At 40.9% G+C, this 23,918-nt stretch overlaps 1 protein-coding gene across 3 annotated transcripts in view; it reads right to left on the bottom strand.

Annotated features, from left to right (window-relative positions):
- Positions 1-3,200: 3,200 nt before the first annotated feature.
- LOC139063536 (zinc finger protein OZF-like) overlaps positions 3,201-23,918 on the bottom strand; it is a 29,491-nt gene continuing 8,773 nt past the window's right edge. Inside the window, exons 1-3 of one of the 3 annotated variants that reach the window (XM_070545691.1) lie at positions 8,032-8,262; positions 7,250-7,359; positions 3,201-4,676 (exon numbers count right to left, since the gene is read on the bottom strand). In XM_070545691.1, coding sequence (XP_070401792.1) covers positions 3,301-4,676; positions 7,250-7,259 — 1,386 coding nt within the window. In that variant the 5' untranslated portion in view covers positions 7,260-7,359; positions 8,032-8,262 and the 3' untranslated portion in view covers positions 3,201-3,300. Of the gene's footprint in view, positions 4,677-7,249; positions 7,360-8,031; positions 8,263-15,362; positions 16,962-23,918 lie in introns of those variants that run through there. The other 2 variants (XR_011516911.1, XM_070545690.1) reach the window with 2 other exon arrangements.

Raw genomic sequence — 23,918 nt, 5'->3', positions numbered from 1 at the left:
ACATTGAATTTGTTTATATTTTAGTTGTAATGTTTATTTTCAGCAAAATATTTATGTCTCTAAAAGTTCTTTGAATTTGGTCGTTCCTAAACAGCATTTTAGTTGAAACTCTGCTCACAAATGGACTCACACTGGCTAAATAAACAAATAAATAAACAAACACATTAGTCATTATATGTTAAACGGTATACCAGTAAATTGTTGTAAACATAGTACTGGCAAGTGTAGCTAGAAATTAAGAAAAGGGGTTGTAATCTACCTAATATTTCTACCACTGGGAGTCGAACCTGCCCAAAACTACATGCAAACCTGCCTCTATAACCTCTACCCCACCACATCTGATAAAAGTAAGTGGCGTTACATGTAATTGTCCTATCCAGTGTGTCTTTGGAGATGGGATGTATGGTTGATTGGCGGTGTCTCAGTAGAAGTCATTTCAGACATAATTTGTCAGAAAATTCACAGAATATCCAGATTTGAGAACCAAGACCAGACCCACTTCAGGGGAGGAGACCAAATTGAAGCTGAGATGGGAGGAAAATGCATGAATGAGGCCAAAAATGGCTTTGGCGTGTTTCTTATGAGGAAATGACAATATAACATGATAAAAAGTTCCAAAAGTTAGATTTTTAATTATATGGAACCTTTAGAAAAACTGTTCAGTTAACTTCTCACCTCCGTCCTCAATCTTGCATTTTTTAGCTATAAAACCCTCTTTGGTTCCAGAATGCTGTCAAGTCTGACAACTGGAAGGAATTGGACTGACTCTGATAGAATGGGCGGGGCTGATTCTGGAATGGGCGGGGCTGACTCTGGTGCAGCTCCACCTTCTGGTGCAGCTCCGCCTTTGTGGTTCTGCAGCGAGCACCACTTGGGGAAAGCGGATATATCGGGCAGCAAGTCTGGGTTTTCTGCTTGCCTTATTTTGGAGCTCCGGTTGTCGGGAAGACCGCAGAATATCGTCTGTGGTTCTCGCACCAAGCTGTTGAAGACTAGTTTCCTTAGCCTGCAGAATGTTTCTACAGCAGCTGCTACCAGGGCATCTTGGGGTCTCTTTTGCTGATTAACTCTCCCAGAGACCGAAGTGGAGACTTCAATCAATTTCCCTCTGGGATTAATAAAGTATTGAACTGAATTGAGACCGACACAGCGTCAAATACTCCAAACCACAACAAGCTAACTAAGCTATCGGCTCTGTGGCTCCTTTGTCTATTAATGGGTTTTGGAGGTTGCTAACTAGCATGAAGACAAAATATCGCCACCTACTGGAGTATGGGAGAGAATGAGAGGACAAATGTGCCTATGTTGTAATTCCCCCAGACAATTAAAGAATGATCCTGTTAAAGTGTGTGCTTTGTTCTTTCCAAAGCCTTAATCTCCTGGGACCCAAACTTGTTTGATTTAAAAGAAAAAAACATAAGCTTTTACAGACTAGTTAAGAATTTCAAACCTTTAACTTCAATGTCAAAGATCTTAAAAATTCTCTTAACAAGGTCTAATACGTACAAAATAATGAGCCAATGTCCACATGTGTGGACAAAGGGCCCTAGGTTAAAGCAAGTCACAAAACACTACAGGGGTCTATTGTGGGTGGCATATGTTGTAACAATTTGACACCTAATGTGTGCTGATTGCAGTTGGAACATCAGAACAAGGTTTCCAGCTGACTAGATACCAATTTGTATCCAAACAGCTGTTGGCTTCATCTAAACTCACAATGGTGCAAGTTCTTTTGACTGCTCCTTTAGGATGACATCTTCAGGAAATATTAAAACGGCCATGGAAAAAGACTTATTGATGGAACTAAAACAGATGGCTCTGACAAGGTCTTCCTGCACAAAGGATGGTTTTTGTTTATAAATCAGTACTTTGAAATTTTTTTACACATACACCAAATTAACGTAGATTTTAAACTGCCTTAAGGGGCTTGTTTAATGTCACAATGAAATTCCGTCTCAATACACAAAATACCCTTCATAATAAACTAGACTGAACAAACATCCATGCGTAATCTTGCCATTATGCAGCATTATGTCCCTCCCTCACCCCTCGTCTCTGTGCACCAAACAATCAGCTGCTGCATGATAAATGTAAAACAAATCTTAAAACATCCTGAAAACAGTATTTCAACAGCCTTCTCTTTTTATTGTAAAACAGTTTACATCCAGACAAAATTATCCTTTCTCATGATCTGCAGCAATTGGGATTTTAATGACCGTTTAATTTTTATTTTGAACAACATGCCCACTGTTAAATGAAGCACACTCGTTTTGACACTTTTTTTTGTTGTACTTGCTCACTGTTTCCTAACCTTGTGCTGTAAGATTCATTTTCACAAGATTGAGTTTTCCAAACTCAGGAAAATCCATCTTGTACCGCTCCAGCTCAAACGTGTCAATCAAGGGCGTAGGAACGACTTTAATTTGGGGGGAGGGGGAAGAAACATTTTGGAAATATAACAAATCTGTTGTAGGTCAATATATAGGTCAACCTCACTGAAAAAAAAAATAATTTCATGAATATTTCTGATTATAATAGGTCAGAGTTTTTCATGCAGGCCGAAGATGAAAATAGTCTCCTACACCCATCTCCTGCATTAGCTGTTGAACTTCATCTGATCTCTTATATGAAAAAAGTGACATAAGATTTAAAAATCAAATTTGATGAAAATGTCACAAATAAGCAACAATCACACTTACAAACTCCATTTTTATGTGGAGATTCAACTTTTTTTATTTCGTGTCAAATGGTTTTTGTCTGTTACTGTCAAATTCACCTAGCAAGATGTTTACATTAGTCAGCCAGTCGAACGTTTGACCAAAAATACAATTATCCTCTTGGACTAAATTATTACCAACTCACATTTCCTTTTTCTTTTTTTGCCCATGAGTAGAACTCGCTGAGCTACTGTTGTCTATTTTTTGCTCATTTTAAATATATTTGTAATAATTTTCTAAATTCTGTTTTATATTTTTACATTTTTTGTTTTTGTGAAGTACCTCGTGATTTTTATCTTGAGAGGCGCTGTAGAAAAGATCTTTTCTTCTTCTGCTGCTGTTGTTTCATCTCGGACACCTGTGTCTGTGCCTGGCCAGTCAGCCTGTCTGACTCCCTCAGGGGAGGGGTTGTGTCGGTGAGAAGTCTTTCAAAATAAAAGCTCACAAGCCAAATATTTCAAAATCAAATTTTTTTTGTCAAACGTGAAAGACTTGACAAGTGGACCCGTTGCAACCCTGATCTAGGACAAAGGATAGCCACCAGGGGTACAAGACTGATATCCAGGATGCTAAATTCGTGTGATTAAATAGGTTCTTTGAGTTCTGTGTGGACTCTCATGTGCCTAGTTAAATTTTCTTTTCGGCTAAATTTGTATCCACAGATCTCACAGGCAAAAGGCTTCTGTCCTGTGTGGACACTCATGTGTAATTTTAAATTTCTGTTTCGGCTAAATATTTGTCCACAGAGCTCACATGCAAAATATTTCTGTCCTGTGTGGACACTCATGTGACTGTTTAAAATTGCCTTTCGGTTAAATTTTTGTCCACAAACCTCACAAGTAAAAACTTTCTGTCTTGCGTGGACACCCATGTGACTTTTTAGAATTGATTTTCGGCTAAATCTGAATCCACAGATCTCACAGGCAAAAGGCTTCTGTCCTGTGTGGGCAGTCATGTGCAATTTTAAATTTCTGTTTTGGCTAAATCTTTTCCCACAGAACTCACAAGCAAAAGGTTTCTGTCCTGTGTGGACACTTATGTGACTATTTAAATTTGTCTTTTGGCTAAATCTTAGTCCACAAAACTCACAAGCAAAACTTTTCTGTCCTGTGTGGACACACATGTGTCTGTTTAAACTATCTTTTCGGCTAAATCTGTGTTCACAGATCTCACAGGCAAAAGGCTTCTGACCTGTGTGGACTGTCATGTGTTCAGTTAGATGTGATTTTGTTTTAAATCTTTTTCCACAATCATCACAAATAAATGGTTCTGGTTGTTTCTGGACTTTCCGACATGGGTCTATATGTTGCTTCACTTTAACATATTTCTCATTAGCCAAACTGCCTGAAGACCTTATTGCTGAATGGCCAGTCACTCTCACATGTTTCTTGAGAGACGACTTGTTAAGAAACTGTTTACCACACTCAAGGCAGCTAAAGGATTTGTTGACAGTCTTAACATCTGACTCAGAAGACCTGCTCTCATTCCAGTCATTGTCTCCATATTCAGTTTCAGGCTCAGAGTCTGACAGCTTAGAGTCTAGAATCTCTTTATCATCCTCTTCATCATCTCCACTAACTTCTGTCTCAGAAGAATCAGATGCCTGTTCATAAAGGTTCAGATCTGGGTTCCTGCTAATTTGTGCTTCTCCACCAGTTTCTATGGTCATCTGGTCAGTTGAGCTGCTGGTTGGAATATCTCCGTCTTCAATTTGCTGCTGCTGATGAAGCTGTGAGAATAAAGGTTTCTCTTCATCATCCTCAGTCTTTACAGAAACCGTAGTGAATAGAAACCTGGTGTCATCAGCCTCGTTCTTCAAATGGAGCTGCTCTCCGTCCAGACTGTTCCAGAGTTCCTCCCGCTCCTCCTTTATGCAGAGGTGTTCTGGGTCCGACTGGTGCACACCAACCCTCTGTTCCTCAACAGCTTCTTCTTTAACCAGCACTACCTGTTGAACATCTGTAGGAAGTGCACATGAAGTGATTTATCAACCGCTGTAACTTTATATTAACACATAAGACAAGTGTTATAAGGCAGAGGGGTTTAGTGCCCACCCCATAATAAAAGTTGGTCAAAGTTTAAGTCTGTTGCAGTCGTGTCCTTGGTAGGGTTGTCACGATACTAAAATTTCAAACTCGATTCGATACTTGAAAAAATACTCGATACTCGATTTTGATACTATTTAAAAACAACCATTTATCGAACAAGTTTATTCAAAAAATAACATTCCTCAATTTATATTACAAAAATTAAATGTTAAGAATTAAGTGTATTAAGTGCTTAAACCTTTCAAGTATCAGCATTTTTTAAAACGTGCATACAAAAACTGGTGAAAGTTAACACTTTAAATCATGAATTGTCTCACTATATATACACTATTTGCAGAGTGATGTTTTGCTGCTTAAACTCTGTTTAAGGTGCATGTTTGTCATAAGATGTAATGCCATATGTTTTGTTCTGTACTTTTGAACAACTCTGTTGGTCAATAAAGGGAGAAAACGAATTTCTCCACAGTAGGACAAAGGTACATCTACCGGTAATCTTAATAAAAACAGACTGGCGCACGGCAGTGACGTCATTAAAAGCGCCGGTTAGATTAGCCGCAGCTAGTCTGTTTACGCCTAGAAATCCCAGACCAGACCCGCTCCAAACGAACAGGGGAATCACTTTAATGATTCCTAACAAAACCTTTCGACATGAAGATGTTTTGGTGCAGATAATGTCTTATTTCGAGGCTGAACCATGGGTGCCCGTCCGCACCCGTTATATGGATATACGCTGACGGCGATTCGGCGATGGATCTACGGTAAATACCCCGGGGAATCCAAGTAGCACCAAAGTTGTCAGCGTGAGTAAACAAACGTACTGCATGCTAGAAATTAAGTCCGGGTTGCAATAAACGGGAGTTTCCTTTAAGCACATAAGCGTGAATATACAACTACGTGTCGGACTTGGTATGCTAATTAAGTTGGGCTGTGAAGCGCCTCCCAAATTCGCTGTTTATGTTTTTGTTTATTTATTTGGCAGACAAAACTTGGATCGGAGACAACTCGCATGGGAAATTGCGATGTAGCCATGCGGCGTCTTCTTCTGTTTGTCTGGGAGGCGGAGGCTGCTTTACGGCATCTGGCTGTCGTGCGGGTTGGTGTACTTGAAGAAGGCTGTGTATAATAGTCCATAATATCGATACCACAGGGATGGAATATCTCATTTAGATACCACATTTAGTATCGATTTATATCTGGGTATCGATTTTTTTGACAACACTAGTCCTTGGGTAAGACACGTGTCCTATTTACACCCAGTGTGGACTGGATGTAGTTTGGAATCTGTACGAGTTTCGTAAAGACCGAAAATCACTGGGTCCAACTAGCCCAGTGGCCTAGGGTTAGAGTGCCCTCCCTGAGACTGGGAAACCAGGGTTCAATTCCTGGTTGGGTCATACCAAAGACTTAGAAAAAATAAATGGGATGCCTCCCTGCTTGACACTCAGCAAGTCAAGGTCAACTCAAGGGTTGACCAACAAATGGTTCCCGACCACGGCTGTGTCTGCAGCTCACTGCTCCCCCAGGGGATGGGTCAAATGCGGAGAACAAATTTTGCACACACATCAGTGTGTGTGACAACTGATGGGACTTTTACACTGGCTGTGGTGTGGATCTGGATCTACTGTAGAGCTATAGAATCTTTCGCATGATTTCTACTTTTCCGAATGCAGCATGCAGATCGTCAGACAAACGGTCAGCTCCTTGCCCAGTCAGTGATATGGGAGTCAGCGATAGACGGTCCATGCCCTGCCCCCGTGACGTGTGACATGGCCAAAATGGAGCCGGTGGGAATCTCCCATTTGATTTCAAACCTGCCCACACAAATCAATGGGCGGGGTTTGTCCATCTTCTGACCCTGTGGAACAGTTGCCTTTGGTGGTAAAGCAGATTCCATCCCTTCAGGTGTTTAACATGGACTTAAGACTCATTTTCATCTATTGGTCTTTCCACAACATGATTTGTCACGGGCAATGTGCCTGGTGCTTTCATCGGCGTTTAGACTCAAGGATTTAGCATTTGCGTTTCTAAACAGGTTCATGACCTGCGATTATAATCTGTGATTTAGCGCATGACTCAGGATTATAGAACCCAGGTTTAATGTGTGTCGTTCAGTCAAAAATGTTTTTGGTTAAAAAAATATGTCATGCTTGTTTAAAATAACTGAAGTACATGCTAAATGAACATGTGACAACAAGTGACTCAAAATATTTAAAGTGCAGTAATGACCGAAGGAATGAGCTGTGACAAAATGAAGAGGTGGAATTTATTTCTGGTTTCAGGATCCTATGTTAACGTTTCCTTGTGTCTATGGACACTGAAGTATGTCTGCAGAGACCAGCTGTACTGTAAATACTGTATCATAAATGTGGATGAATTGATAAGATTGAGGAGTTGATTCATTTAATAAACAAGCAAAGCAATATTGCAGGAAATCAAACATCCCCCACCCACATACACACACACACACTAATTGTGCAGCAGTACCTGTATTCATGCTTTAAACCATACGGTTTAGTACACACAGCGATTTAGTCCCAGCTGATTGATAATCCTGAAGAGGTAGCAGGTTTTATTTAGCCACGTTTTGCCAACAGCTGCAATAGAAACAAAATACCGTAGGGAAAGCTGATTAAGATGCAGCTTCAGAAGAATGCATGAGATTATCTGATTCCTCTTGATGCTAATTTGCATAAACATGCTTGCAATTTAATTTCTACGCTTGAAGTGACCAAATACTTATTTTCCACCCTGATTTACAAATAAATTCTTTAAAAATCCTACCATGTGAATTCGTGGATTTTTTTTTTCACATTCTGTCTCTCACAGTTGAAGTGTACCTATGATGTAAATTACTGACCTCTGTCATCATTTTAAGTGGGAGAACTTGCACAATCGGTGGCTGACTAAATACTTTTTTGCCCCACTGTAATTGCAGGTGGTGCCGAGGAGAGGGCCCAGCAGCAGCTGGTCATCCCATCAGCAGGAATGTAATAAAAGTAGTAGTGAGACAACAAGTAACCGGACGACTACCCACTATGGGTAGCTCGTGCCTTGTCTGTTAACTTTACTGTTTCCAGGTTCTCTCTCCAGCATCCAACCATAACCTCCCGGATAGCTTGTCTAGTCTCTCTTCCACTCCGCAAGACCGGCCCGCTCTTCACAGCTCACCTGTCCCTGTGCCCGCCCTGTGCCTCTGGACCACCGACGAGCCTGACCACCCTCTCTGATACAGGGAAATGATTCCTGACAGACATGTGTCGGCTTACCTTATTTTGGAGCTCCGGTTGTGTTCAAGACAGAAGCAAATCTTCTCTGGTTTGGAAAGAACTCGCACCAAGCTGTGGAGGATAAGAACAGTTTCCACAGCAGCAGTTCTTCGATTTTGCTGATGAACTCTCCCAGAGACGGAAGTTATGACATTATTAATGAGCTTCAAATACTCTCCTCCACACACAACCAAACCACAACAAGCTAACTTTGCTAACAGCTGCGCTGTGGCTCTTCTGTTAAAGGCTTTTGGTGGTTGCCAACCAGTGCAAAGATGAGATACCGCCACCTACTGGACCATGGAAGAGAATGAACCGATAAACATTCTATTCCTGGTGTGGCCTATGCCAACTTGTGATAAAATTCCCAGACGATTAGATAGTTATTTTTCCATCCAATTGTTTTTAAGCAGTTTCTTCAAGCCTTGAAAAGCAAGTCAAAAAGGGTTTTTGGTAACATTTTGTAGCATTAAGGAGTGACTATGTATGTATCAAAATGATCAATCAAATGTGAACAATTCCACATAAATATGAAATATCGACCTGACTGAATGTTTAATCAGAAGATTATAGTTACTTTTACTTATTCAGGGATCATAAACACACTTTGTATTAATTCAGACCGAGTCAAGGATATAGTTTATAAAAATGAATTTATTTCTATTTCCCTAAACTACTAATTATACAAGACAAGTTATGAATGGAATGATAGAATGTGATGCAGTGTAATGTATATGAGGTGATTTAATGTGATGGATGAAATTATGCTAGATGTTTTGGCAAAATCTATCTCAAGTATCTGAGAGTTTGTAGAGTCTGGATTGTAAAATAAATTTGGCTGTATGTTTGGTAAACTAGAGATTTGTTTATTAAAACCACAGGCAATCTGTTGAGTCTACCATACCCTTTGTGTAGAGATCCCCGTTCAGATCTAGGGGGTCACGAGGTCGGGATGGACCTCGAGGTACCAGGAATCCGTAGATTAGCTACGTTCAGGGGTGGACTGGGACCAAAATTTGGCCCTGGCATTTTTACGACTCGTCGACCTTCAGTTGGCCCTCCCCATTGGGAGAGCGGTGGGGATGGGGGGTGTTGCCTCCCACGGACTCGTCTCTAGGCCGAATGTGAGATCTAACATGGACTGGGACTGTCAAATTACAAACAGGGCCAGACTGCTGCGAATGGGAGCCCTGGCCTTCCAGATCAGCTCATTCTCCACGGGCGGAAATCAGCGGGACATTAGCTACATGCTAAAGCGATAAAACAGCTCCTACGTCATCGCTCTACTGCGTTTTTCTTGCTAAAAACACCTGGAAAAACTCTGTTAGCTTCGGGTTACCATGTAGCTAATGTTCTGCAGATCACCAACTGTGGAGTAGTGTCGGCCCAAGCTGGGCAAGCAGCCCACCGGGACAGTGCCAGAATGCCAGATAGTCCAGTCCACCCCTGGCTACGTTCGAGAAGGTTGACTTTTATTCCTAGTGAGGATGCAGCTATCTGGCTTCTGCATGAGGCCTTGAGCAAAGATGTTATGGCTTCTTTGGCTAGTAACAAGAACCAGGGCAGAGTTCTGGCTTTGGAGGCCAGACAGATGGAGTTTTTGTGTCTGCAAATGAAAGGTTACTTTCTGGTCAATTTGTTGGCGAAACATTGACCACTGGAACGTCACAACTTAATAAGGGTCTCTTAGCATAATTTAATTCAAAAGGATCCCTTTTATTAATGTTAATTAACGTTAAAGCTTCATTGGACTAAATGAGAACATCCTCACAATCCTCTCTGCTTAGGCTGCAGCCCCCATGACTCGACTCAGCAGAAGCGACTGAATATTGATGGACAGACTTACAGAATTTCACATTTTTTAGAAATGTAAATAAAATTTCCAGTAATCTCTAAATTTATTAAACTTTATCTTTGTTTTTCAATTTTAGAGTAAAAAAAAGATCTCCTAAAAGACAATTAGGGATTGTTGTCTCTAGGGAAATTGAGTTTGATACCAATAATCAATTCTTGATCTAATTTGACTATTTGATTTGTGCCAGGTATTCTTGTTCAAATCTCATTTGTATATATAAATAAACTTTTTAGTGAAAATGTTCCAGTGCGATACAGCAACTAATAGCTTAACTTAAGAGTTACCACAGATCAATTTGGTGCACCAAAGACTCCCTGGCCATTCATGAATGTTTTCTTGGGGTGCCACTGCTTACAGTTATTAACCCTTTACAATAAAGGGAAAACATTGTTTTAGAAATGGCTGCTAAATAATTTTTAGAAAATCAAACCACAACACAGCAACGACCGCAGAAAAAGCCACTCAGGAGCAAATTACTTTCTGCAAAAAAAAAAAAAAGATGTTTATTGAAACATGTTTACACTCATGAGTGGTTTAACTGTCCATCACTCCAAAGAAAACTGAAATACCAACCAGTTAAACAGTTATAGGCCAATATGACGGTGTTATGTACAGTGTTGGGAGTAACGCCGTTTAAGTATAACGGCGTTTCTAACGGCGTTCTTTTATAGGTAACGGAATAATCTAATTAATTACTTTTCCCGCCGTTGCAACGCCGTTACCGTTACTGGGGACGGAACGCTGTGCGTTACTATGTGCTTGTCGAACGTTGAGCAACAGTGTCAGTGTGAGGCTTTCTGACCGCCACACTTCAGCTGCAGCCAGGGAGAGAGAGGTGTCGGTAACGCACTTACAAACACGATGATGATTGGCCGGGTGGGCGGAGACCCTCACGGTCTCAATCACTGCATTCTGTAGACACAACGGGAATAACCCCGTTTAAAATAACCGCGTTAATAAAAAATATGTCTTTCTGTAACAAGCAAACTAATTAATTACGTCTTCTTTTATCAAAACGTTGTTCCTGTTACTGATAAAAAAATGCGTGCGTTAAGCAGTGCGGTGTGTTGAAGCTGTCGTCAGCTGATCAGGAGCTAAAGAGGCAGATGTTTAAGAGCATCACGGCCCGTGAAGAACGAGGAAGACGTGATGAATAGTCTACGGCTGCAGACCCGCAGATTTGTTGCTGCAGCAGCGAATCTGCGGGTCTGCAGCCGTCCCCTTCTTAGCGTGACAGCGGGACGTCCCGAAGGTCCGCTCACCTGTTCACCGCTCAGACGTCCTGATCTTCTGCCTTCCTAGATCATCCAGCTGTAACCTGTTTCTGATCATGTCTTTAGTCACGCTGTAACACTGATGCATCAGTCTCAGACGGCATGGAGCTCAGGTGTTATTAGAACTACCTGTGTGTGTTCACCACCCAGCTTCAGCTCTTCTGTGTTTGGGTCTGACCCATGTTAGTACATTTAAGTCCTAGGCTTGTGCCTCTTCTAGTGTCATTTTAAAGGATATTTATTTATTTATTTAACCGATACTAGATTAGTAGCAATGCTACTAAAAAGACACAATTATGTGAAGCTGGAAAAATTAGAATGCTGTGCAAAATTACATTTATTTCTGTAATTTAACTAGACTGAGAGACCATTTAAAGGCTCGGGAACCTTTACAGGTGTTTCTATTTGCAATTTTAAATTTTAGCTGATTGGGTTTTTGTTAAATATCACACAGTGACCTTTTAATAGTCTAGATTAGTGTAATGTTCCTATTAGTAGTTCCTCCTGTTAAGTGCTTATTTGTTTAAATTATTCAGGTTTATATAAAACATTTGGACATACATTTTATTATGTTCAGTCATTAGTCATTTATATTTTACTATTGTAGTAATTCTTGCATGCTTTAATGAAAAAAGTAACTAAGTAGTTACTTTTGTTGGTAATTAGTTACTTTTATGATCTTGTAACTCAGTTAGTAACTGAGTTACTTTTTTGACAAAGTAATCAGTAACTATAACTAATTACTTTTTTAAAGTAACGTTCCCAACACTGGTTATGTATCTTTTAAAAAATGTTTTACGTAGTACTGCTACTGTTTGGTTTCATTGTATTGTCTCAGTAAGTAAATGCCAACATATATTGAATTTTTTCTATATCCACCATCGGTCGAAATTCTTTTTAAAAGCCAAAAAAAAATTAAGTAAATAAATATATAAATAAATAATCAGGCACCTGTGTGGCCAATTGCCGCCACTATTAGACTGAAGAAAGAACCAAGAACCCCAACACACCATTTTTTTTATGTTTTGAGTTTGTTTTATACTTGAAGTTCAATATTATTAAGAGATTTATTGACTTATTTAATTTATATTGCACACAGTAAGTGTTCAGTTGTCTTTCACAATCAATGTGCTGCTAAAACATGTGTATATATATATATATATATATAGACTCAAGACAACTTTATTAGTCCCCGAGGGGCAATTCGAGACAGCATTGTGAAGCAGCCGGCACTAAAATCTCTAAATTCTAAAAACGCAACCAATTTACACATTTGTATAACCCATAAAACCTATGTACGCATTCATGTCATAACCTCACATGTGAATGACCAACAATGAGTAAATCTTTGGCTCACGCACACACAAATACACATGCATACATGTAACTACATGCACACACACTTACAAGTAATGCACACGCCCCCCATTGGCACTAAGAATTAAGAAGCACAGCTCTGGGAACAAAGGAACTTCTCCTCCTCTGTGTTTTACAGCATGGGCATCAAAGTTGGCGTTTGGAGGGCAGCCACTCGAAAACAGTATGAAGAGGGTGTGATGGGTCTTTAATGATTTTCTGTGCTAATTTCCTGTATGCTGGTCACATTGAGAAGTTAAGTTTCGCAGTGGTAGTCCAATGATCCGATAGCACACCTTGACGGTGCTTTGTAGACGGTTTCTATACTGCAGGCTGACAGAATAAAACGAACAGGGGATGGAAAATGTGATAATGCTCTCTATAAAAGAATAATAGAAAGTCAGTAAAATGTCCTTCCTGACTCCAAATGAATTAAACTTCCTCAGGAGGTAGAGTCGTTGCTGGCACTTTCTGAGGATGTCCTCAGTGTTGGAAGCGAATTTCAGGAGGTGATCAAAGGTGGTCCCTAGATATTTGTACTCTTCAACCAGCTTCACTGGCTGTCCATGAATGATAGTGGAGGCAGCGGTAACCAGCGTTCTCTGTTTGTTTGAGAAGGACACCACCATCTCCTTAGTTTTGGTCACATTCATCTCCAGGCATGCAGTGTCACACCAATCCACAAACTCCTGCAGGACCTGCCCATGGTAAACAGTAGGGCCTGACAGAAGAGACAGGAGCACAGTGTCATCAGCGTATTTTACCATGTAACTGTCAGGCTGGATGGATCTACAGCCATCTATATAGAGAATGAAGAGTAGAGGAGACAACACGCAGCCTTGTGGGGTGCCAGTGGAAGTGTAAAGAAGGTCTGAGAGAGTGTTGTTAACCAGAACTCTTTGTGATCTGTTTGTTAAGAAATCCAGGATCCATAGGATTATCTGATCATCCAGGTGAAAAAGAGAAGAGAGTTTGCCAGCTAGGATGTGAGGTTGCAGGTTGTTAAACACTGAAGAGAAGTCAACAAACACGAGTCTAGCTGAAGAGTTTGGGATCTCCAGATGTCTGTGCACAATGTTTTTGCATCAACAACACTTCTCCCTTTCCGATACGCAAACTGAAGTGGATATAGGCCTTAATAATCAGCTTTAGATATCAGCTATCTGCAACAAAATTCTTTAAAAATCGGTATCGGCCTAAAAAAAACATATTGGTCGTCTTCTATCAGTAATTCAACTCTTTTAGTGGTTAATGTAGATCAAAACCGCCTCTTACATACTCATACTACGGCTGTAATCAGACGTAACAAATAAACTGAATATTTAGCAAGTGAAATTATATATACACACCAAGTCAACCGTTAGATCAATATTGCTGTTTTGGCTGCAAATAAAATTATTTTTTTACATTTACATTTTTGTTCACTGTACTGCCTTTCATTATTGTAGTGCATCTACTTTGCTGCTGTGAATCTTTAAAAATGGAAATGTAATTTTTTTTTTCATCAAACAACAAAAGCAGCGAGTGAACAACAGAAAAATCTAAATCCAGTCAAAGTTTGGTGCAACCTCCCTTTTCCTCTAAAACAACATCAATTCCTCTAATTTTGGAATTTCAACAGCAAAAATTCACCTGAGGTTACCACCAGGTGACCGAAGCCAAAGTAATTGTCACTACATTCGAGTAGACACCTCACTTGTGTCATGTGATCAGAGTTGCATAATTTCATTAGCTAAATGCCACTCTACTCGTACTTAAGATAATTTCTTATTATTGTAACATTTGTGCAGAACTAAAACACCAGACAGAAAGACATTTTGCCCTAAACAGTGGTTTATTAGAGTAGTCAAACAGCTGAGATAAACCATCCTCCCCAGCTTTCACGTTCACTCTTCAATCACTACAATGCAGAAAACCTCATTGATGGTTCTTTTTTCAAACAATTCCAACAGAGAATTGTCACAAACAAATATATGCATAATATGTAGGTCAGAAGCCAAGACCACTTTTAAATAGATACGAATCTACAGCCTGCGAGGACATGATCCTATGTGGTTCAAAAATGTCCTTTGTGAGACACTCCTATGTCTGCCAGTTTGGTAGCCTGGCCTGCCAGACTCCTCCTCTGCTTAATTTTGCACAGAGAAAGGGTCTGGGAACTCTCCTATTCAAATAACCCCACCCCATGAGAATTCTAAACGAGCCAATCACTGTTGAGTACAGTACGTCACACACCATAACGCCAAGTTTCTCATAAACATGGCGACTGAAGCGGAGTTCCCTGCGGCTATTTCCTCTGTTCTAAATGACATGGACATGTCTTTAAAACCTCAAGTAGAAGCGCTAAAAGCCTTTCTTCTAAAGAAAGATGTTTGCACTGTCGCAATACGCCACTTTTGACTACAGCTAAAAAACATCAGCGTTGCGCAGTACAGGTCGGCATTTCTGTCTTTTTTCTGATTGGTTATTTTTGAGCTGCCTAGTCCCGCCCCTCACGTGCCTTTCTGCCTGTGAGTTACCAGACTCTTTCTCTGTGCAGAATTAAACAGAGGAGGAGTCTGGCAGGCCAGGCAACCAATTTGGCATATGTGGCTCAAAAGTTTTCGCAAACTCTACATAGTGGCTAGTGCATCTACCCATCCCGTAAAACTGTTAAGTGAAAAACAGTTTCTGGTGAGCAGAGGGCTGCAGAGTGCAGTCCCATTTGAAGTCATTAAAGTTTCTACCTACAGAATCACTGAAACTTACTTTCAAAGTGATAGCTTGACAAATACTTTTGTGTTGTTTTAACAACACAGTAATATGCCATGCTGACCTCTCTGCTGCAACACTCCAAAAGTGAAGCCTATGGATGGAGGCTCATCATTGTGTAATGATGAGCAACGCATACAATAACGCACTGCCTCTTGACGGAAATAGGAATTTAGTGAAACATTTACAACTTAGAGGCCAGTTTGTGGCTCACAAACCCGAAAGACTTGACATGTGGGCTCGTGGCGGCCCTGGTCTAGAACAAAGGATAGCCAACAGGGGTACAAGACTGATATCCAGGATGCTAAATTTGTGTGATTAAATGGGTTCTTTGAGTTCTGTGTGGACTCTCATGTGCCTAGTTAAATTTTCTTTTCGGCTAAATTTGTATCCACAGATCTCACAGGCAAAAGGCTTCTGTCCTGTGTGGACACTCATGTGTAGTTTTAAATTTCTGTTTCGGCTAAATATTTGTCCACAGAGCTCACATGCAAAATATTTCTGTCCTGTGTGGACACTCATGTGACTGTTTAAAATTGCCTTTCGGTTAAATTTTTGTCCACAAACCTCACAAGTAAAAACTTTCTGTCTTGCGTGGACACCCATGTGACTTTTTAGAATTGATTTTCGGCTAAATCTGAATCCACAGATCTCACAGGCAAAAGGCTTCTGTCCTGTGTGGGCAGTCATGTGCAATTTTAAATTTCTGTTTTGGCTAAATCTTTTCCCACAGAACTCACAAGCAAAAGGTTTCTGTCCTGTGTGGACACTTATGTGACTATTTAAATTTGTCTTTTGGCTAAATCTTAGTCCACAAAACTCACAAGCAAAAGGTTTCTGTCCTGTGTGGACACGCATGTGAAGTTTTAAACTTGTTTTTCGGCTAAATCTGTGTTCACAGATTTCACAGGCAAAAGGCTTCTGTCCTGTGTGGACTGTCATGTGTTCAGTTAGATGTGATTTTCTTCCAAATCTTTTTCCACAATCATCACAAATAAATGATTTTGATTGTTTCTGGACTTTCCTGCATGGGTCTAAATGTTGCTTCACTTTAACATATTTCTCATTAGCCAAACAGTCTGAAGACCTTATTGCTGAATGACCTGTCACTCTCACATGTTTCTTGAGAGACGACTTGTTAAGAAACTGTTTACCACACTCAAGGCAGCTAAAGGATTTGTTGACAGTCTTAACATCTGACTCAGAAGACCTGCTCTCATTCCAGTCATTGTCTCCACATTCAGTTTCAGGCTCAGAGTCTGACAGCTTAGAGTCTAGAATCTCTTTATCATCCTCTTCATCATCTCCACTAACTTCTGTCTCAGAAGAATCAGATGTCTGTTCATAAAGGTTCAGATCTGGGTTCCTGCTAGTTTGTGCTTCTCCACCAGTTTCTATGGTCATCTGGTCAGTTGAGTTGCTGGTTGGAATATCTCCGTCTTCAATTTGCTGCTGCTGATGAAGCTGTGAGAATAAAGGTTTCTCTTCATCATCCTCAGTCTTTACAGAAACCGTAGTGAATAGAAACCTGGTGTCATCAGCCTCGTCCTTCAAATGGAGCTGCTCTCCGTCCAGACTGTTCCAGAGTTCCTCCCGCTCCTCCTTTATGCAGAGGTGTTCTGGGTCCCACTGGTGCACACCAGCCCTCTGTTCCTCAACAGCTTCTTCTTTAACCAGCACCACCTGTTGAACATCTATACGTAACAAACATGAAGTGAATTACCAACGGCTGTAATTTTAGATTAACACATATAACAAGTAGCGATGGGTACCAAATTCGGTACTTTTTAAGGTACAGACCGAACTCCATAGTACCGACTGAGCATCGATTCACGTCATTTGAAATGGTGCCTCGTTTCGGTACCTGTCCTTCATAATGAGAACTTGCCTGGACAGCTGCGCATGCGCAAGAGCGTTACATTGGCCGCTGCGAGCGAGCTGTAAACAGAGCAGCATGGTAGAAAGAACGCACGCTAAAGCTTGGGTCCACTTCACTAAATGTGATGGGAAACTGGGTGATGATGAAACCAGCGGCAACGATCTAAGTGAGACATCCTCATCTTAATCTGCTCCGGTAGATAAATAAAATGTTTAAGATAACGTTAGCTTGATGTTTTAGCTTCCGTTCCGCTAATGGTGCGTTCGCTTTCTCCTTGGAACTCTAGAAGAACATGAACGCGCTCTAAAGTTTGGCTTCAATTTATTAAATGCGACGGGTGATTGGGTGAAGATGAAACCAGCGACAACAATCTAAGTGTGAGGCATCATCGTTTTAATCTGCTCCAGCAGCTAAATAAACTGTTTAAGATAATGTTAGCTTGATAAATTAGCTTCCATTGCCACCATTGTTATCAGTTAATGGTGCGTTCGCTTTCTCCTCGGAAATTCTAACTTCCTAGTAGGGAAAAATCAAATGAAAAAGGATGGCAAAAGGAGTGAAGATACACAGTAAATTTAGTTCACAGTAAAGATGTTTGCTTCAGTTTAATTATCAGTAGAGCTTAAACAACTAATCGATTTAATCGATTATAATCGATTATTAAAATAGTTAACAGCTTTTTTAGTCATCGATTAGTTGTTTAATAATCATATTTTACCGCATGAAGTCTATTTTTACCACAATCTGACATCGGTTACAACCTGTTAAATTTGCCGCCAGTGTGTGGCAGTAATGAGCCACTGATCTACCAGTGGAGCCGTAGAAGAAGAAATGAGCCAATGAGTGCCCTCGGTTTTCATGACGTATCACGTTACTGACGCTCATCTTGCTGTGAGAGATGGCGGAACAAGAGGAAATACGGAAGAAAAATAGAAGCGACAAAACTGAAGAGAAACCCCGGACAAAAACCTCACGAGTATGGGAGCACTTCACTCTAGATGCCTTGAAAAGACGGGTGACCTGCAAAATATACAAAAACCATCTAGCATGGCACGGAAGCACGACGTCCCTAAGTGAACATTTGAGACGAAAACGTGTGGGGGCTGATGCAGCAGAGGAAGAGCACCGCGGTCAAGTGAGCCGTCATTTGGAAGAGCCAGCCCGGTAAGTAACAGAAAATAAACAAGCTGGACTTAGTGTTTTAGCTTAGTTTGTTATAGTGGATGTTAAACATGTTTTTTGCCGCGTCAGTCTACGGTGTTCTACTTCTGATTGACTAGATGCAATCGTGAATCTCCTCCGTGTTGTGTATCATGCGCTTGCCAAATTCAGCACGTCTGTTTATAAGAATGTTCTCGTTAAGAGAAAAACGGCACAAACCCATAACTATGTTCCTCATTCAAAAAAGGACAACTCCGCGGTGAAAAATATACAGACGAGCTGTGTCCAGGTGAATATAACGCGGCATAGTTGTACGCTTTCAATTTTTAAATATAGGAGAAATTCAGAAAGTCATTTTTTACTATTAAAAGGCTGTTTTACTATCTAACGCTGTAAAACGCCTCACAACACATTTTTATCATGTTTCTTAAACAGTATTACACAAAATAAACATTTTTCACATTTTTCTAGCTAATTTAAACACTCCCGACTCAAAGTAAAAACCTCATGAGCTTCTTACTTAGAGCTTTTTAATAGTAAAAAAATTAGACTTTTTTTCTGAATATCTCCGGTTGCGGGCTATTTTGTAGAACGTAACCCTCAAAATAAATGATCACTGTATATTGTTAATTAATTCAAATAATATATTGATTTAGTGTTGTAGTGTGTGTGTTGTTTTATTTTATATGTGTACTTATTTCAGTCTATTTGTGTTTCTTATGCAGAAAAAAAAACAAGCAACGATGGACAACTACATGGGGAACAAGACACTCACCCCCCAGCAATTCATACCACTTACAAACTCTATTCTAAACATGCTGGTAAAAGACATGAGGCCACTATCCATGGTGGAAGGAGCAGGCTTCCAGCTAATGCTAAAAAATTATTCTGGACTGATATTTTGCACTGTTTAGCTCATTTTATACTGCTGACTGTGTTCATGTGCAATAAAATAGATTGCAGTCAACTGCACAATTCTCTTATGTTTTTTTTCTTAACTGAAATGCATCCATCACTTGTATAGTCAAGAGTCAAGAGAGCCAAGAGTCATTTATTGTCATATTCTCCACATGTGCAGGACATACAGAGAAATGAAATTCAGTTTCAGCACACACAATTCAAAGATCAGACATACGTGGGTAAGACACATAACAAGAATTGGTGACTGCGGTCATTCGCAACATGAGTCGCGCTACCTTAATAGTTAGATGAAAAGGGTGTTACATGAGGAAAGTTCAGGGAGGGGAAAAAAGGCATTAACAGGGTTACACCAGCAGGGTGTAGCACTCCAATGCAAAAAAACACCCGACATGGAAGCACAGACAGCACGTGTACAACATCAGAGTCCAATGGGGAGGTGGGGGTGGGCGGGATCCTGAAGCCTCCAATGGGAGCTGCCACTGCGGCGCATCGACCAGCTGCAGAACAACAGGTGGGAGGGCGAGATAAGGAACAGAGAGCACATTGAGGTCCCTGCAGATATAGCCTGAAGGGAGAGGGTGAAGGTCGGGACACAGCATCTGTCGGCATTCCTCCTTTTGTGGGGGTGTGTTGAGGCAGCCTTGAGAGGCTGCTATGGCGTCAGATAAGGATAAACATAACTTTGTTTAGGGTAGACAGAGATAATCTTCCCCTCCGTCTTGTAGTCTCTAAGTGGTCATTCATGTCCACCAGTGAAGCCAATTTTACATTCCACATCCCCGCATCGTCCGGCGACCCTCTCCGAGATCAAATCCATCTTGCGCACTAACACAGGCAACGCCGCAAGGACATTGTCCAGCTTACGGTTCACCTCGAGTAACGTCCCAGTCTGTGAGGTCACCGCACGAGCGGCACATTCCGTGGGTACGGGTCGCACTCCAATCGCTCCCGTCTTCCCAAATTTCCAGAAAACCAGATATCCTCCCACTCCAATCAGAAGAAATCCAGTGATCATCAGGCCGAATATCCACAAATCTTCCACGTCCTCGATGGACAGCTGAGAGAGGCACACGATTCGCCAGACCTCCCAAGAATCGAGTGCATATCCCGATGCGAATGTCCCCTCGGGACAGGTGGGAGCCCCCTTCTCCGTTCTCATCGTAGAGAAAATTTTGTCAATCACGTTGAATGACCAATTAATTAAGTCCATATTTCCAAAAAGAGAGTAGTGGTTTCAGGAGAAATGCAGAGAAGTGCTCTGTAGGCAGACAGGACAAGAGCCTTGGGAAAGCCGATAAGGGAGCTGAGAAAAAAGCGTCTGTACTCTCTGAAGGCTGGAGAAGAAACTGTATAGGTTAAATAGCTAAACAATAACAAACCGATTAATCGATTAATCGAAAAAATAATCGACAGATTAATCGATTATGAAAATAATCGTTAGTTGCAGCCCTAATTATCAGCTTATAAAACTACAAGGACGATGTTAAAATACAAACAGTTGTATGTTATTAATCGTGATATTTATCAAATATGGTTATATATAGAGAAATATATATATATATTTAATTATAAAAGAGAATTAAAATATTTAACACTCAAAAGTATCTAAAATCTGTACCATTAAGTACCGGTATCGATTCCTAGGTACCGGGAATTAGTACCGAATCGATTCAAATGTCAAATAACAAGTGAGGGCGATATGGCAGAGGGGTTTAAGCTTGGTTTATGCTTGACGCATTCACTTTCCACTTGGTGATGCGGCTCGCGGATGGAATGCGCTTCACAACTCGCAGAGTTTATGATTCATGCAGCTTGTCTCTGCGGTGAGCCAATATTCTCCCAAACTGCAGGGGGCAGCATGGAGCTCTACGGCATGCATCCAACACTACACCATAGTAGAAGTAAAAATGACTGTTGTTTACAACATGGCATTCCAGCATTTTTTAACAGCGTCCTCGTCTTTTCCGACAGTGTGAGCTATTTCTCCAAGAATTATTAACAACATGTTGATCACAGTGATCTCTGAGAGCTGAATCATACAAATGTCTGTATTTACGAACCTCTGCCATACTAGTTCTTGCCGGTCCGCCATGTTTTTCCACGTCCGACCGTCCGCGTGGTTAGAAATTTTCCTAGGTGCACGTTGCGGAAATTTTGGGCCATGCGGAGGCGCGGTGGAGGGGCGTGGTTGTTAAAATGACACAATTTCGCCGCGCGGAGCCGTGCCGACCTCGCGGACGCGTCAAGCATAAACCAACCTTAAGTCCCTACTCAATAATCAATGGGTTGCAGGTTCGAGCACCGTTCAGTCTGTCACATTTGTGTCCTTGGGTAAAACACATAAGCCTCATTTACACCAATTGTGGACTGGATGTGGACAGGAGTCTGTACGACTTTCACAAAGACTGAACTTTACCGGGTCCAATCAGAACATTTACACTGGTTGTGGTGTGGACCTGCAGAATATTTTCCACATGGTATCTATTTTTTAGGATGCAGCACGCCGATTGTCATGAAGCTGAAGAAATAAAATGAGCCAGACAATCAAAGTGCAGTAATGACTGAAGGAAGGCTTATTTTCGGAGACTTTGACATCTTGCCTAGGATTGGATACCAGCAACACACCTCTACAACTAACTGCTCTGCGACAAAGATGTTTTATCTCCACAAATAACAAAAGCCTGGAGGAACTTGTGTTGTGTAGTTGAGTTGCTAATGCTTTCAGTGTGAAGTAGGCGTAATGCCGGGATCACACTGTGCGATTTTTGGCCGTCTTTGCCAAACTCCTCGTCCTGAGCAGAGTCGTGACAAAAAACGGTCAACGTCAGGGTGATCTGAATATATGTGCACCATGCTGTGAACGTAGTGTGACCGGCTCTGTGACAGCTTTTTGAGCCGTGTCACGACCAAATCAGCCTCGAAGCACAGCTTGAAAACCTACGATTCCTGTCTGCAATCGACCAATGAAAACACACCTGCAGGACGCCGCAGCAGCAAGACTCTACCTCTCTGAGCTTCGGTTTCAATTTATGTTTAAAATGCAGATAATAAACTACATACCAGTTATTATTTCTGTTAATAGCCCAAGTTAAACCAGAGTTATACTTAAAATAATTAAACTACCCTTTTAGACCATCAGATAAATTGTGAAAATCGTGATTCTGTGATCTGTGAGAGCTGAGAGGAGATGAGCTCACGAACATGAAAAATAAAAGACAAAAACATGAGATCTCTTTGTTGTTTGTGGAAATGTCACATATTCAACCGATAAGGATGGGTCTGTTGCATTTTGCTGCAGAGGGACAAAGGAAGTGACAGCGGGTGTGTGCTGTTACACAGAGCGGAGCTGCAGAGCAGTGAGACAGAATTCACGGCAAAAGTTATATTGCAGCGATCTGTGACAGATTGTTACTTCTAAGTAGTTTTGTGGGTTCTTGTGTATAAAGGAGTAGAAGGTTGAATGACCAGCAAAGAGATCAGCTGTTCAGCTGGAAGATGGGAAAAGGAGACCCGCACCTGGAGTCTGACGCCAAAGAGGGGGTTTTAAAAATGAAGCTTCCTCTTTGAGGAAGATGAGTTGGGCAAAAACTAAGTGTTTTTCTTTTCTCAGCTTTGCTTTGGTTAGCGGTCTGCATAGTGACGTATGCTTTGGGAGGTGCACTCATGACGCAGTGTGTCCTGCTGGAGAGAGACATCGTGCAGTCTGCCTCACCGAGATCTTGCGCCCAACAGTGTGCCACCTCTCTGGACTTCTCACAGTGTGACATGGGGTGTGTACAAATCTGTGGGAAGGATGCTTGTAAGGGCGCATTTTGAGGTAGATGACGTCACAGCGGACCGACGAGTACTGTCCGAATTCCAAGAATTCTCATTCTCGTGTCCTCAAATGCGTACTAGCTCCACCAAAAATACGAGGATGGGTCTGTTGCATCCTCACAGAACAAGGCTATCCCAACATGCTTTGTGCGCCGGCTGTGGATTTTCAACAGGAAAAGAAAATGGGGAGAGCTATGAAGTTTTAGACATAAGTTTGTTTAAAAACTAGCCGTAGAAATCTAAAAAGCTTAAAGCAGCTCTGTTTATAGACATTTTTCATTTGTATATTTGTTTTTTAAATTACATTTTAGGCAGAAATCAGCCATAACGAGTTTGTATCGCGGGTCCCGTAGTTATTCCCGTTTGTGTGTGTGTGTGTGTGTGTGTAGCAAATTAAACCTGTCATTTGTTTTAGGGACAACAGAGCATTTTTATTAAGCTTAGAGGTGAAGAGTGAAGATGTCAACACATGAGTACAGTAGTTCTTCTGTGTTCTGCTGTGAAAAGCAGTTTTACTTTCAGACCGTTTACGTTTTAAAGAACAATTAAAGTTGTGTTTGTGTTTCTTTAGCAAATTAAGTTTCTTAATCAAGTCTTTCAACTATTACCATCAGGTCGACGGTACAGGCCACATAAAACCAGGTCAAACAGATTCAGGGATAGTTTCTTTCCCAGGGCAATCTCTATAGTAAATAAGCATAAAACAATTAAAACTGCTTAGCGACTTGTCAAGGTCACCGTCAACTATTATGCTGCTATTCTAATGCCATTTTATACATAATATTTTGGCTGCTATTTTGTATATATTGTGCTATTCAGTATATATTGTACTGACTATTTTTTGTTTAGGGGACCTTTATATTTATAAGTATTA

This window comes from Nothobranchius furzeri, chromosome 16 (genome assembly GCF_043380555.1).
Source record: "Nothobranchius furzeri strain GRZ-AD chromosome 16, NfurGRZ-RIMD1, whole genome shotgun sequence".
Lineage (NCBI taxonomy): Eukaryota > Metazoa > Chordata > Actinopteri > Cyprinodontiformes > Nothobranchiidae > Nothobranchius > Nothobranchius furzeri.
This window is presented reverse-complemented; position numbering and strand designations above follow the sequence as displayed.